At 39.0% G+C, this 15,457-nt stretch overlaps 1 protein-coding gene across 1 annotated transcript in view; it reads left to right on the top strand.

Moving 5' to 3' along the window:
• The window catches only part of GPR158 (G protein-coupled receptor 158), a 316,407-nt gene extending 301,815 nt beyond the window's left edge, over positions 1 to 14,592 (top strand). The window contains exon 11 of the mRNA XM_073581771.1: positions 8,212 to 14,592. Within this exon, the coding sequence (XP_073437872.1) occupies positions 8,212 to 9,978 (1,767 nt within the window). The 3' untranslated portion in view covers positions 9,979 to 14,592. The remainder of the gene's footprint in view (positions 1 to 8,211) is intronic.
• Positions 14,593 to 15,457: the final 865 nt, after the last annotated feature.

The raw sequence follows: 15,457 nt of genomic DNA, 5'->3' as shown, positions 1-15,457 counted from the left end.
TAAAGCAGACAGCTGGGGTCTGGTATTCTCAGACTGGTAAGGGGCCATGAATATTGGTAAAAAGCCTAAAAGTAGCAGCCCACGGCTACCACAGAAAAGCCACATCTATTACATGCATTAATTCTGGCACTCTGCCTGGCTCTTCCCACTTGCCGTCTAGCGGTGGAGGATTTTATTAAGGTTGTGTCTTTATTACAATATGACTAAGGGGTTAGTTATGGAGTAATCTTATAGATTCCTCTCCATTAGCAACCCCTGGGCTTGATGTCAGCCACCATAAAACAGCTGACATAAACCCCACAACCATTACCTCACTTGCCACCGCTGCAGGGCAAGACTGAAGAACAAGACAAAGTGCCAGAATTGGCACATCTAACTAATGTGCCTTTTCTGGAGCAGCTGTGGTCTGTCATTTTTAGGCTGGGGGGTCAAATATCCATGGCCCCTTACCAGCCTGTGAATACTAGCCACCAGCTGTCTGCTTTAGCTTGGCTGGTTGTCAAAAAAATTGGGAACCCCATGCTGTTTTCTTAAATTATTTATTTAAATATTTAAAAAAATGGTGTGTGGATCCCTCTATTCTTGATAACCAGCCATGATAAAGGTGAAACCTGAGGATTGCAGCCCATGCAAGCTACTCATAATAGCATGAATGTAGTTATAGGCTTTGTACTGTTGAGCATGTGCATGTATCTTTAAAGTTTGTGCTGCATTGTGATGAAGCAAAGTGTTTTAGGTTGTGCTCTATTTTGAAATTGTAACATTATTGTGTTTTTATGTTGATCCATGTATTTCAGTCAATGTGGTATGAGGGCTAGCTTTTTTATGGTATGAGTTATATTTTTTGATGGCACCATTTTGCCATTTTGAAAAACATACAGTGTAGCTTTTAGGTGGGGAGAGGTTAGGGTGCACAGAAAAAATACCACTAGCAATTCCAACGATGTTTTTTACATTTTTTTTCCGCTGCTGTAAAAGTTAAAAATTAATATTCATCTAATCATTGTTAGTTACAATTATGATGATAAGAAATAAACTTTTTTTTATGGGAAAATAACTAATTTTTGTGTTCCAAGAGACATCATTTTATTTTTTCCTTGATTTTAACTAGACAGTTTTAAGTGTTTTTGCCACTATTTTTGTGTATATATATACTGTATATGTTATGTATATGCATTATTTTGGGATTGTTTTTTCTTTTTTTTTCCAATTGTTGGTGAGGTGCATGTGCAACAACAGCTTTCACAGATGTGATTTATGGTCTGCAGAGTAGTACCGTATTTTTAATGAATACTGGAAACAAATAAAAGACAAATTGAGAGTCAATTTGGCATGAACTTCCACTACATATTGTGACACTAATGTATTATCCTGGTCTGTCTTACGGGTAAAAAAAAATATTTCAGAAATCCCACTTGCGTGAACTCATAACTGATTAAGAATATAAAGTTTTAGAATTTATAGTATTTTTAAGTAGTGTGTGCCATAACAGACCTTAAGGCCTTTGTTATATAGTAACGTCTTGGCACCCCTTTGTTGCATCAATGCAATGACATAGAATCATAGAATCATAGAATTGTAGAGTTGGAAGGGACCTCCTGGGCCATCTGGTCCAACCCCCTGTCAAAGCCTCCTCCCCCTGTCAAACGCTTTAAATGCTGTGTCCATTGTAAGGATAATGTGGGAAGAAATTTAAGTAATTCTGTAATGTATATGTTCATTAGGTGGTTAAATGGTTATGAATAAGTCATCACAGGATAGGTGAGAACTTGCTGATTGCTAGAGGTCCCAACATTGGTATTGCCACCAGTCCTAAGAATGTAATTCTGTAGGGTCATCTGAATAAAGCCATGGCTTCGCAAGCCTGCCACTACTTCATTTATAGATGATAGGGTGGCCAAAAATAGCCCCAAGACAATGAATAGGGCAGTGGCACTCAGAGCCCGGGTCCCCCGTAACACTCCATAATGTTTTACTCTGAAAATTGGGACTAGGTGACTAGTCCAAGAGATATGTTCCCGCTGACTTCTCCCTGCCCACTTAATTAGACTGGTAGGTCTCTTCTTATGTGTGTACAGTATAGGGAGAGACCTGTCAATCTAGCTTAGTATGGGGGAGAGAAGTCAACGGGAACATACATGTTCGCTATGAGCGAGTGAGGCTCTGACTCATGCTCAGACAATACGAAACATATGACAGGTTCCCTTTTAACCATTTGAAAACCATGCTGCGGTATGCATGAACACTAAGGTTATGTTCACACCTAGGATTTTTGTAGCTTTTTTAATGCATTTTTTTATACAAATTAAAAGCTACTTTTTACAGTAACAGCAAAATGTGCAGTTGCATGTATTTCTATGCAGCTGAGCGCTCCAGTCCGAGTGCCGGCGGCAGTGCCAGGTATTGAGATGCGAGACTCGTGCGAGTTTCTTGCAAGTATGACCCCTGCTTTACTCTGCAACTCTGCAGTGTTTCAGATAGTCTGTCATTACAAAGTGACTGCTCAAACCAAGCACAGGGGCTCAGTGCAGTTCAGCGCACCTTCACACCTACTTTTCATTTGACTCTTTTTCTCTTCTCTGAGATCAGGCACTGTCAATCAAGAGGCCCAAAGATAGATGCAAACCTAGTTTGGCCACATCAAGTGTGCGCTTCGCGCCTGTGCTTGGCTTGAACAGTCATTTTGTACTGACAGACTCTCTTCAAACTCTTGGACAATCTCTTTAATAGAAGGCGCACATAAAAAGCATGGATTTTTTGAAAATGTGCATGTATTTTGCATTTATCATCATTGATAAAGATTAACTTACAAAATGCAAAATGCTTATGTTTACGTGCGCTAATCAGAGGTACTTTATGTGCATTTCTGTTTGTATTAGTCCCATAGATCAATAGGTGGAGAATTTATTTTGCCGGATAATATTCAATTATAAAAGTGAATGATGAACGCACCCCAAAGTTAACTGCACTCATTGATACCTAGTAACAATAGTTTGGTTCTTCGTTTCAGACACCTGATGAAACTGACCAGGGCCGGTCTTATGGCAATGGCTGGGGTGTCAGACATACTCATGTGAGCAGAAATTGCACGTTTTGTCACTTGCACGTGCCTTAGATGCAATGTAGCCAACCTTCTTAGCGCCTTCTTTACAGATATGCACTCAATGCTTGTCCTAGTCACTGTCTTCACAATACTGTGAGTGTACATTATATGTGTGCACTTAACTTGGGAATGTTGTGTGACGTCATTGTCTTTCTGCACTGACTGAAACTGCAGCACCAAGAAGGAAAAGTCGTGGAATTATGGAAATCACAGGATGGATAAACATGTTACTGATATGTAAATTCTAAGAAAATGGAGAAAAAATGTTCTAAGCATCTCGATTTATTCAGTATCTAGTTTGAGCGCCTCCCAGTAGAACTAAACGTTCGTCAGCTCCCCGAGACGCAATTGCAGGGTGCCTATGGGTTGTTATGATAGCCATTTTTCACGGCTTACGGACATGGCCCCCATTGAAAATCAATGGGGCCGCAAAAACAAATGGAAGTTTGTTTATGCAGTGCACCTTCACTTCCGGTATTGCGGAACGCCGATTTTTGTTTTTTTTTCCAATACTTCATCCATAGTATTGGAAACATGAAAAACGGCGATCTGCAAGTTCTTTGCAGTCCGTTATTACGGCAGACCGTAAAAATTGCGGTGATATGGCCCGCAAAAACAGGCCGCAAAAAAACCCCCGGTAAATGTAAAAGAAGCCTAACAGTAATAAGAAGGTGAAAATATATATATATATATGTATATAAACTGTATATAAAAATTAGAATCACCCTCTTTTTCTCCCATTAATAATAGAGAAATAAAAAAATATCAAATAAATACTCATATGTGGTATCTCTACACCCGAAAACGTGTGATACATCAAGGCATAGAATTAAATAATCCAATTGGTAAACACCATAAAGAGAAAACAATTGAAATGTCAGAATTGTGTTTTTTTTGGACACCACAACAAATGCAATAAGGCCGGGATCACACATGCGAGGAATACGGCCGAGTCTCGCATGGTAATACCCGGCACTGCCGCTGGCACTCGGATCGGAGCGTATGGCCGAATAGCAATACATGGAGCGCACACTCCGCTCCCGAGTGCCGGCGGCAGTGCCATTTATTAACATGCGAGACTCGGCCATATTCCTCTCATGTGTGATCCCGGCCTAAGACCCCATATCTATCCTCAAATGGTATCAATAAAAATATAAACTTGCGACGCAAAAATAAGCCCTTGCATAGCCCTGTAGACCAAAAAATGAAACCGTTACTGGTCTTGGAAAATGTCAACATGAGCAAGATTTTTTTTTTTTTACAAATTTCCAAATTTTTGTTCACCACTTAACAAAAAAAAACTATTTATGCCTGGTATCTCCATAATCATACTGAGCTGTGGAATCATTTTGCCGTGTTCTTTTTACTGTATAATAAACTGTGTAAACACAAAATTCAAAAAAACAATTGTGGAATTGCATTTTTTCAAATTTAAATTTTTCCAAATTCTCCAAACATTTTTCCAGTTTTTTATTTAATTGAATTTTAAAATGGAGATTGTAATTCAAAACAACATCTGGTTTTGCAAAAAAACAAACTCTCATATTGGTAGGTTGACTGGAAAAAAAAAGTGCAAAAATGCAAAATCGCCATGTCCGGAACGGGTTAATAAAAGAAATTATACAGTTATTGCTCTTGGTACACAGTAATAAAAAACACACACCACAAGAGCAAACTGTTGTTTCCTTAAGGCAAAAAATAGATGTGTCCTTAAACTGTTAGATTTCTGTAAGTATTCCAAAATGATATTTAAAACTAAGATAATTTCGCTTTGATTGATTTATTATTCATTTATTCTCACTTCAAAGTAAGAGCAAAAAATTCACTGTGAAAAGTGTTAAAATCAGATAAGCGCTCTTGACTTGATCAAAATTAAAAGTAAATCGATTAACTATTTTAACGTTTTACCTATTGTTTAACCCCTTCATGACTGGAGGTATTTTCATTTTTGCGTTTTCATTTTTCGCTCCCCTCCTTCCCAGAGCCATAACTTTTTTTATTTTTCCGTCAATATGGCAATGTGAGGGCTTGTTTTTTTGTGTGACGAGTTGTACTCTTGAACAACATCAATGGTTTTAACATATCCTGTACTTGAAAACGGGAAAAAAATTCCATGTGTGGTGAAATTGCCAAAAAAAAGTGCAATTTCACAATTGTTTTTTGCTTTGCTTTTTTGTTAGGTTCACTAAATGGTAAAACTGACCTGCCATTATGATTCTCTAGGTAATTACAAGTTCATAGACACCAAACATGTCTAGGTTATTTTTTATTTAAGTGGTAAAAAAAATTCCAAATTTTGTTTAAAAAAAGCGCTTTTTTCCGATACCAGTAGCGCCATTTTTTGTGATCTCGGGTTGGGATAGAGTTTACTTTTTGCATGCCGAGCAGACATTTCTAATGATACCATTTTGGTGCAGAGACGACCTTTTGATCGCCAGTTATTGCATTTTAATGCAATGTTGTGGTGACCGACAAAAATGAAATTCTGGTGTTTTTACTTTTTTTCTCTTTACGCCGTTTAGCTATCAGATTAATTATTTTTTTATATTGATAGATCGGGTGATTCTGAATGCAGCGATGCCAAATATGTGTATATTTGATTTTTTTATTGTTTTATTTTGAATTTGGCAAAAGGGGGTGTTTGAACTTTTATTTTTTTTATATTTTTAAAAACATTTTTTTTTACTTTTTGCATGCTTCAAAAGCCTTCATGGGAGACAAGAAACTGCTATAACTCAATTGCCTCTGCTACATACAGGCGATGATCACATCGCCTGTATGTAGCAGAATTGCAGACTTGACGGCGCTCACAACAATAGGACAATGACAACCATAAAGATCTGCAGGAGCCCTCAGGTTGTCATGCCAACCCATCGGTGACCCGCGATCACGTGACAGGGGTCACCGATGGACAAATTTCCGGCGCACTTACCAGAAGCACGTGTTAAATGCCGCTGTCAGAGTTTGACAGCAGTATTTAACGGGTTAATAACCGTGGGAAGATCGCAATTCCACCCGCGGCTGTTAGGGGCACGTGTCAGTTGTTCAAAGCAGCTGACATGTGCCGGAAAAGATGTGGTCTCACCGCCAGAGCCCACATCAAAGGGAGGGTGTCCAACATTGACGTATTATTATGCCCGCTATCAGAAAGGGTTTAAATCAGGTTTTTTATGATAAGGGTATTTTTTTACATTTTGCCAATTTCTTTTTGCAATTTACACATTGGACATTATAGCTATCATAGACTCATAGTTCCTGTTCTGTCAGGAAATTCACATGTATGTTAGCAGCAACCATTGACATAACTAGACTCCGATAGGCCCCGATGCAAAATTTGGACCTTGGCCCACCCCCCTTCCCTGCATATTAGTCAAATATATGGGTCATTGTAGGTGTTTTAAATCCTATAAGGACATACATGCTGTCACCCTTTCATTATGTAGTAATGTCCCCCATGAGTCTCCAGGCATATACTGTATGCCCCCCATCATGATATATATACCCCTGATCCTAGGCCTCTTCCAGGTATATATGCCCTTAAACCTGGGTTCATTTCTGGTATATATGTCCCCTCTCCTTTTATACATGCCCCCCATCCTGGTATATATGTCCCCCTTTCTGGGCTCCATTCTGGTATATATACCCCTCATCCTGGGTTCCTTCTTTGTATATATGCCTCTCATCCTGGTATATGTGTCCCCTATCCTGGTATAGATGTTCCCCATCCTGTTACAGATCTCCCCCATCCCAGTGTATATGTTCCCCATCCTAGTATATATGTTCCCCATCCTAGTATATATATTCCCCATCCTGTTACATATCTCCCCCGTCCCAGTGTATATGTTCCCCATCCTAGTATATATGTTCCCCATCCTGTTACATATCTCCCCCGTCCCAGTGTATATGTTCCCCATCCTAGTATATATGTTCCCCATCCTGTTACATATCTCCCCCGTCCCAGTGTATATGTTCCCCATCCTAGTATATATGTTCCCCATCCTGTTACATATCTCCCCCGTCCCAGTGTATATGTTCCCCATCCTAGTATATATGTTCCCCATCCTGTTACATATCTCCCCCGTCCCAGTGTATATGTTCCCCATCCTAGTATATATGTTCCCCATCCTGGGCCCATTCCTAGTATATACACTGTGTGTCCCTCATCCTGGGTTCCTTCCTTGTTAATATGTCACCAGTTCTGCCTCTGCTCTCTAAAAAACTCCCATTCTTCTCACCTTCCTCTGCTTCCTCAATGCACGGCGTCCTCTTTAGTAGCTGTCGCAGAGTCCGGCAGCTTATAACAGCATAACTGCTATATGGTGCAGTGACCACAGTCTCATGGTGGCAGCCTTGCAGGGGAAAAGTGGGATGGAAACAGAGGGAAAACTATCTCATGAGTCCATGGCAAATCTGACAGGTGGGAACATATTACAAGTTTTTGCACCATAGGGATGTGGCACGATAAGTAAATAAATGTATTTAATTTATTTGGAAATGTTAGTTCGGAGGGGAGAAGACAGAGACTGATGTAAAATAGTGGACACCCTCTTTTTTTCCCTTTTTTATCCAGTGTATATTGCCGTACTATCGTTCATCAACACTAACATAGTGCACACTAGCGCTACGCTAGTCTTGCTGGAGTAGAAGGCTGTGAATTCAGATGCCACTTATACCACTTAAAGAGATTGTCCATGAGTATTTTATTTTCTACTATGGCCCTGCCTGTTGTGCCTGGTGCCGACCTCTGCTGGCTCAGAGTGGTCACAGATCGTTCTGGCAATTCAGTGGCTTCCGCTGACGTCACGTCGACACAGCAGCAGCTTATCTTCCACTCTGCTCTGTTGATAGGGGCGTGACTGCCAATGTTGTGCTTAATGATAGCCCCGGCTTCTTCCCAGTTCCATCCATTTTTCATATCTAATTGAAGATGAAAAAAACTTCCAATTTTTTGCGCAACTTCCTGTTGTGCAAAAATATTACGACTTTTCAAAGGTTTGCCGAATTGCCGACAGTTTTCTGGTGTAAGAGCTTTGATGAATCAGCCTCGTATTGTATATTGGTAAATATCCTAAGCTTACAAGTATATTGTGTTTTTGTCATTTTTTTAGGATGAGTTAAAGAAACTCTACACTCAGTTGGAGATTTACAAAAGAAAAAAGATGATTGCAAATAACCCACATCTCCAGAAAAAGAGGTGTTCCAAGAAAGGATTGGGACGGTCAATTATGAGAAGGATAACAGAGATCCCGGAGTCAGTCAGCAGACAGTGTTCTCGGGAAGACAAAGATGGTGCCGATCATAGCAATCCGAAAAATAATACAAGTAACTCTAAAAAGAATCACCAGGATTCCAATGCACACAACGCAAAGTCAAAGGACGACTCTAAGCACAGGCCATTCTCTCTGAAGAAGTCCCATAGCACATATGACCATTTAAGAGGACCAAATGACACACCCAATGGAGTTTCTTCAGAAAAAATGGACGTGTGTGAAAATGCAATACAGACATCAGTCAATGGTAAGAAACCGGGACATAAAGAGGCAGACGAACTGGAGGTTGGATCTGTTGAATCGGTACCGTTGGTCTGCAAGTCTGCCAGTGCTCATAACCTAAGTCTAGATAAAAAACCTTTACACCCAAGTTTGTCTGTCATACAAAAGTCACTTAGCGCCATCGCTAACTCTAAAGAGAAAAGCCTGGGACTTAGTGAACAAGCGAATAGTGTAGAGGATTGTGATACGTATCAAAGAGTAGACTTGAATGAGAACGCAGGTCAGAAAAGTATGCCTTGTTCCGACAAGGAGGAGAACATAGAGCAGCACAGAACATCAAGCCCCATTGAAGAAACTCCAAAGTCCCACAAACCTGGAATTATGAAGCAACAAGCAATGAGTTTGACATTGGCAGATACTGAAAAAACAATCGGTACTCCTGGGTTTAAAGATAAATTTGATATTGAAGAGGTATGTCCTTGGGAAATGTACGACCTTACTCCCACTACAGTGCCTTCTGAAAATAAAGTCCAGAAGCATGTTTCTATTGCACCTCTGGACTCTGAAAAGTATCATACATCACGTTCTAAGAGCAAATCTCACAATCGATCTAAGACATCAGATCAAGCACATCATCAATCAAAACAGAAGAGTCCAGGCAAATCTGACCTAAATTCAAAGGAAAGCCAAGAATATGCCATGAAAGATGAAAATGCAAGAAAGTCTCAATCTATTGATACAGGAACTATAGATCAAGAGTTAGTGACCAAACAAACTGCTAATATACAAGAAAAAGAACGCAAAAAAAATCCCCCGATCATTGAGGGGGTATTACCATCACCAGATGGCTACCATAATTCGAATAATAACCTACCACAAACTTTAGCTCTTCGAGCTGAAGTATGTCCATGGGACTACGATTCACTGGATGCATTAAGTGTAACGAGAAGTAAAGATTCACCTACCAGCTCGGCTTTAAGCCTTTCATCCCCTTCTAAAGACATGCCAATAAGTCCTTCGAAAAAGAAGGGATCAAAAAGTATTGCAAAAAAAGACGAAAGCAACACAAGGGGTCAAAATAAAAGTCATGAAAAAGAGATGGATCCAGTTATAAAGATGGACAAGTCAAAAAGTGCCGAGGTTTGCTCCATGGTTGGAGACCATTCCTTGGTGGTTTCAGTAAATAAAGGGAAAAGTACCTCAAACCAACATGGGATAGACAAATGCAAACTAGCGGAAGTGTGTCCATGGGAAAGTCTTTCCACTTCACAATCGGATCAAGACATGGAATCATCTGACAGCAAGCAAAACAAAATAACGCAAAAGTCAAACATGGTGGACATCTGTCCGTGGGACTATCACGATAACGGCAACGGGAAATAATGATTGGTTAAGAAATGATTAGTGGGGGAGGGACGGGGAAAGCTGCCAACAGCAAAAACAGAGAATGGGACATATCACTTGACATATTTAATCCTAATAGCACTACTAATTTAATGCATCCAAAAAAGTACATTTTCTAAAGAGACCGCTCTCGTTTTCTTATATGTGTATATGTTTCTTGTACACAGTCGTGTCCCATGTTAAAGCATTCCAGATTGTATAATATTTGCAAATAACTTTGATATATTGTGACACAAAATATTTATGCAAATTTGCAGATATTGTATTGATATTGCAACCAAAATACCTGCTCTAAATTTTTCTTTATAGAGTTTCTGTAACTTTTCACTTGGCTTCGGAAGCCAATCTATTGTACGAGTACTATTTTTTTGGGGGGCTGATGCGGTTTATATTGTGGTTTTTTGATTTCTCTTTTGTTCACCTCTCTATAACTATTCGGTACTCTAGTTTGATACTGTATTATTCAGGGTCTTCTTATTTTTAAATGGAATGTTACCATACCTGTTCAGCTTATTGTAAATATATAGTTACTAGTGCTTATGGCCTTAGGTTAAGTAGAAATCAAATGGTCCTACCTTAATATGAATTTGTGTACCTCAGGGGACAACTTATGTATCGTTTGGCACCATTCTTATAAGGTAAAGTATAAAAGTGCTCATACATATCCACTTGATACTACTTTTTTAAAGGAACACTCCAGGATCATTACATTTCTGTAATACCTAGTGTAGGCCTGAGAGGGCAGTGTGAAACATTTCTTTGAATTCCGATCATGCACTGCCCTCTCATGGTCTGCGCTAGGAATGACACTGTACCAATTTTGCATGGAATGTTCCTTTAAATCTAAGTATATGCTAATAAGAGTTTGATTTTACATTTAGAAATACGGATCATCAAATTCATTTTATTTATGGGAATACAGTAAATGCAGTTATTGCAAATTACACAGAGTTATCAAATCACAAATGTAGATGACCAAATATACGTTTTACCATATTGCAAAGTCCTGATTTTCACAAATAATCCATTTGTCAATTTCATGTAAAATTACATATAGTTCTTTGGTTTTAAAAGGGTTTATTGGGGAAAAAAAAAAGGTTGATGGCTTTATCTATAAGCTATAGTAATGACCCTATATTATTATTACTATCATTAAAATGGTTACTATCCTTCCAGCTAATAGAGAATGAATGGTAGAAGGAGTCTCAGCAGGCTCATATATGCTAGGTGGTCGGAACTCAGCGGTTGGAACGGGTATTTTAATCTGAACACAAACCTTGTGAAATCAGCCCAATTCTGGGTTGCACAGGATAAGTAGTAGCTTGGCTGCATTTATCCCAGAAGCAGCGCCACACCTGTCTATAGGTTGTATCTGGTATTGCAGTTCATTTCATTGAAGTGAAAGACTAAGCTGCATTATCACACACAACATCTTGAAAATTACCGTATGTCTCTATTTTAGGAAAAAAAACAGCCTCTGTAATGAGCGGAGTTGCATAGCAATTAGAACAATAGGAGTTTAAAGGAGGTGTCCACCTATCCATAATAGAAAAAGGTTTGAAAAGGGTTAAAATAATTATCATCAATACTCACTTCACCAACCCTCTGCCCCACTAATTTGGTTTCGATGCTGCTCGCCTTTCCGCCAGTCGCTACTTCCTACTGCCGTGATGACATCATGACTAGAGATGAGCAAATAAATTTGAGTAGAATCGAATTCTACAAAGATCCACAATCGGCAAAATGCAGATTATTTGCATTTCCCTTCCATGTGAATTCAGCTGATCGCCATTTTTCATATCCATAATGGGCCATGAAAAGGTTAAAAAATATCCTTATACTCCACTTACAGCTCTCCTCTTCGACCCCTTTGCTAATCACTGGCTCCTGTCTGGTCCTCACTGCATCTTCTGATCCCCTGCCGCTTGCATTGGAATCCTCTGGCTTCTCACACTGTGCCGGAATTCCAGCTGTCATGGGACCCGGGAAGGTACTGTAAATGCGAGCAAGAAGGTCACGGCACACATCATGACGTCGTTGACCTCCCACGCACTTGCGCACAACACTCCCAGTTGCCAGAAGTTTGGCATAGCATGAGAGGCCAGAAGATTCCAACTCAAGAGGCGAGGAATCAGGAGATATGTTGAGGGCCTGATGGGTGGCAGTGAGTAGCATAGAGACTGGAGCAGAAAGTGAGTATAACTATTTTTTACATATTACGTTTGTTATGCTCTGGGGACCCCAGAACATAATAAGGAACATTAAATTCTCAGGGAATAACTTCTCCGCAAATCAAATTTCCCAGGGAAATCCGCGAGAACAGGTGAATTTGAATTTGGCCTGATCCGCTCATCTCGAATCCTGACACACAAGTGACCAATGCAGCCAATTACTGTCTTTTATGGTCTACAGCTAACCATGCAGCCACCAGGAATCGTTCTGATACCTGAGCTGAGCCCAAAGTTTTCTTTACTACATAAGACAACACCAGTATTATAAGTATTGCATTAGGTGGGGTACCTGTTACAGAATTTGCACTAAGACAAATGTAATTCAGGAGACAGCCCCTTCATTTTTTTGCTGTAACATCAAAATACTGTATATTTTAAGACAAGATCTAGCACAAAATAATATAAAATAATGTGGCTTCTAGTAAGAGGCTGCCATGTAAAGCACTTTTGTTTCAAAGGGAAATTAGATTTCTTCTAAATATCAAGAGCATCTAACAGATCCAACGTTTCCCTCATCGTACCATCTTCATATATTTTTATTTTATATCTTATAAAAGGATGAGATTTTACAAAATGACCTTTATTTGTTTTTTTATTCTGGCTAATTCCACGTCAGTCTTGTATGTTGGTCACCATTATGTGGTGTAAAGAAGAGAAGAACCTTTTTGGAGATATCTTAAAAGGGTTGTCTCACCAATAATCAGCTAATTGTGCCTAGGAAGCTGTGGCCGTAATGAAGTAAAACATAGCAGCCATTCAAGAGAGTTGTAAAAACATAACGATAACTTGAATTTCCTAGAACTGGAGTTGCTCTTACAAAATGACAAGCATTTCCGACTTCCATGAGTACACTGCCCCAGGTTATCATTGAGAGGACCCCTTTATGATTGTATTAATACATCTCCTTCACCATACTGATAGGTTATTTGGCGATACATAATTGAACGTAATTAATAATGCACTTCTTGTCCGAGTGGGATGAGGGTTTGGAGAAGTAGGTGGTCCATACTTGCCAACACTCATGGAATGTCATGAAGATCCCAGAAAAAGGGGATACCTCCCAGACTTTAGTAGGAGATAACAATTCATCTGGGTGCCACTGAAACCTTCTTAAAGATGGGCAAATTGATTCATAATTAATCGAATTTTAAGAATTTTCTAAAAAATTCAGGTCCGCCAGCCACTATTTTACTATATTTTAAGGGCCAGGAATAGGTTAAAAAAATTATACTCAGCTCTTCTCAACCTTCCCATTCTTCTCCTTCAACTACTGGTCCTCATATGGGCTCCACTATCTTTCTTATTCTGAGTTCTTTCTATCTTCTATTTGTGGACCTCCACATTTTTTTTAACCCCTGTGTAGCAAATTTGAGTTGTACTAAATTTATTCAATGCGAATCAAATTTGTAATCCAAATTTTAGCAAATATTCAAAATTTGAATTTTGACAGGTTTCTTCATCTTTATTTCTAAACCTATAATTTTCAGAGGGTTGTCCTGCACTCAGATAGCCATTCTGGTGGGATCAAAGGAGACCTGTGTCCCTAGAAGTATTGTATCGTCCCAGAGTTGAAATATAAAAAGTCGGCAAGTATAATGTCATCTTCTACGGTACCATTCAAAAGGGGCAAAAATTCATTAAACGTTTGTGATTGGAGGGCAACACCTTTGAAGCCATTGAGTACAAAGTCCTTCTATTATTGATTCTAAAGACCTTTCAAAACATGTGCGTGAAATTGGGCCTCATTTATCAAGACTAACAGATATAATGGCAGTGTTACCCCACAGTGTTCAGTCGCAGAACAAAAGTTGGAAGGTAGCACAACCAGTTTTTTTCACAAGACAGTCTAGATAGATGAAGGCCATGTCTCCACCCCATAGATCATGGTCCTTGTACTAACGAACATTATCTAAGTTGTCCTCTGACTGCATGCATTAATTGCACATCACCGTTTGTGTCTCTAATTTATAGAATTGTTTTGGAATAAAGTAATTACATGTTATTTTTTTACCAAATGACTTATGCAGTAAGAGTGTACCCCGTCATCACAATATCATTATTTGCATCAAATCTGCCGGTAGATCCCAATTTATGGCCTAGATTTCTGCATGTGAGTGGTAGATAGGACCGATGAAACACTGCCTTCTGACTTTTAGTAACTCTCTAGAAGAAATATGCATAAGAAATGAAACTATAAGAGATGTCACCCTAATGTGTGTTACTTATAATATATTACATTATGGTATTTACTGTACAGCATCCACCATTAAAAAAAAAAAGAAGAATTTGATAGACTGATGTTGTGATGTGTCGCAGCATGTAAATATTATAATAAATGCAATAAAACACATTTGTAAGGAAATTGACTTACGTCTGATATATAATGAATTGCAATGAAAGGGAAGCAAATAATGTATTAAAATAAAATCTACTTAAAGGGGTTAAAGTGTAACTGCGTTTTTAAATGTCGTGTATACATGAGATTAATACTATCTAGCAATTATGTAACTTGGATCTTGTATTTTTAGAAGCTTTGCTCTTTGTAACTGTACTCACTAGAAGCTATATCACCTTCTTTGTGAGTCTCCCTGTCTCTGTCTCTATAGCTTCTTTTCTCCTCCTCAACCCTCCACACATAGGCAACAACTGTAATCTGATCCATCAGTGAGCTAATAATCAAGAAATCAAAACTCAAAGTGGATGATTGTTACTCACTTATCCTGACTCCAGGGTCGGGCTTTGTTAGATGTCTGTAGAAACTCCGTGCACACCTTTGATGTCATCATCTGATCTCTCAGCATTTTAAGGCTGACTCGGATGGCTGGATGCGGCCTGAGTGTTTAGGAGTCTAGCCACATTTCCCATTAGTCTCTGCTTCATTTAGGTGCTGAATTATCAATTTAGGTTTTCTTGAGTGCTCTTCAACATCCAGCTTCTTCTAGAAAGTCAGCTCTTCTCTTTCTCATCTATGCAGCACCAAGGTACCTGCCAGTCTTCTCACCTCTACCATGCCAAGGTACTATCCACACACTGGATACTGATGCATGTAGGATTTTCAACTCCGATGATCACTGTATCATCCTGCATAACAAGCTCTACCGGTAAAGATGGGTGGATCGATCCATGGAAGATCAAGTTTGAGTTGAATTTCCTGAAATCCGCAATTTCACATGAATTCGAACAATCTGCTATAAAATTTGTGGTTCGCAAATAAAAAAGAAAAAATC

The sequence above is a fragment of the Dendrobates tinctorius genome, unplaced genomic scaffold (genome assembly GCF_039654945.1).
Source record: "Dendrobates tinctorius isolate UK_male_01 unplaced genomic scaffold, ASM3965494v1 ptg000070l, whole genome shotgun sequence".
NCBI classification, from domain to species: Eukaryota; Metazoa; Chordata; class Amphibia; order Anura; family Dendrobatidae; genus Dendrobates; species Dendrobates tinctorius.
This window is presented reverse-complemented; position numbering and strand designations above follow the sequence as displayed.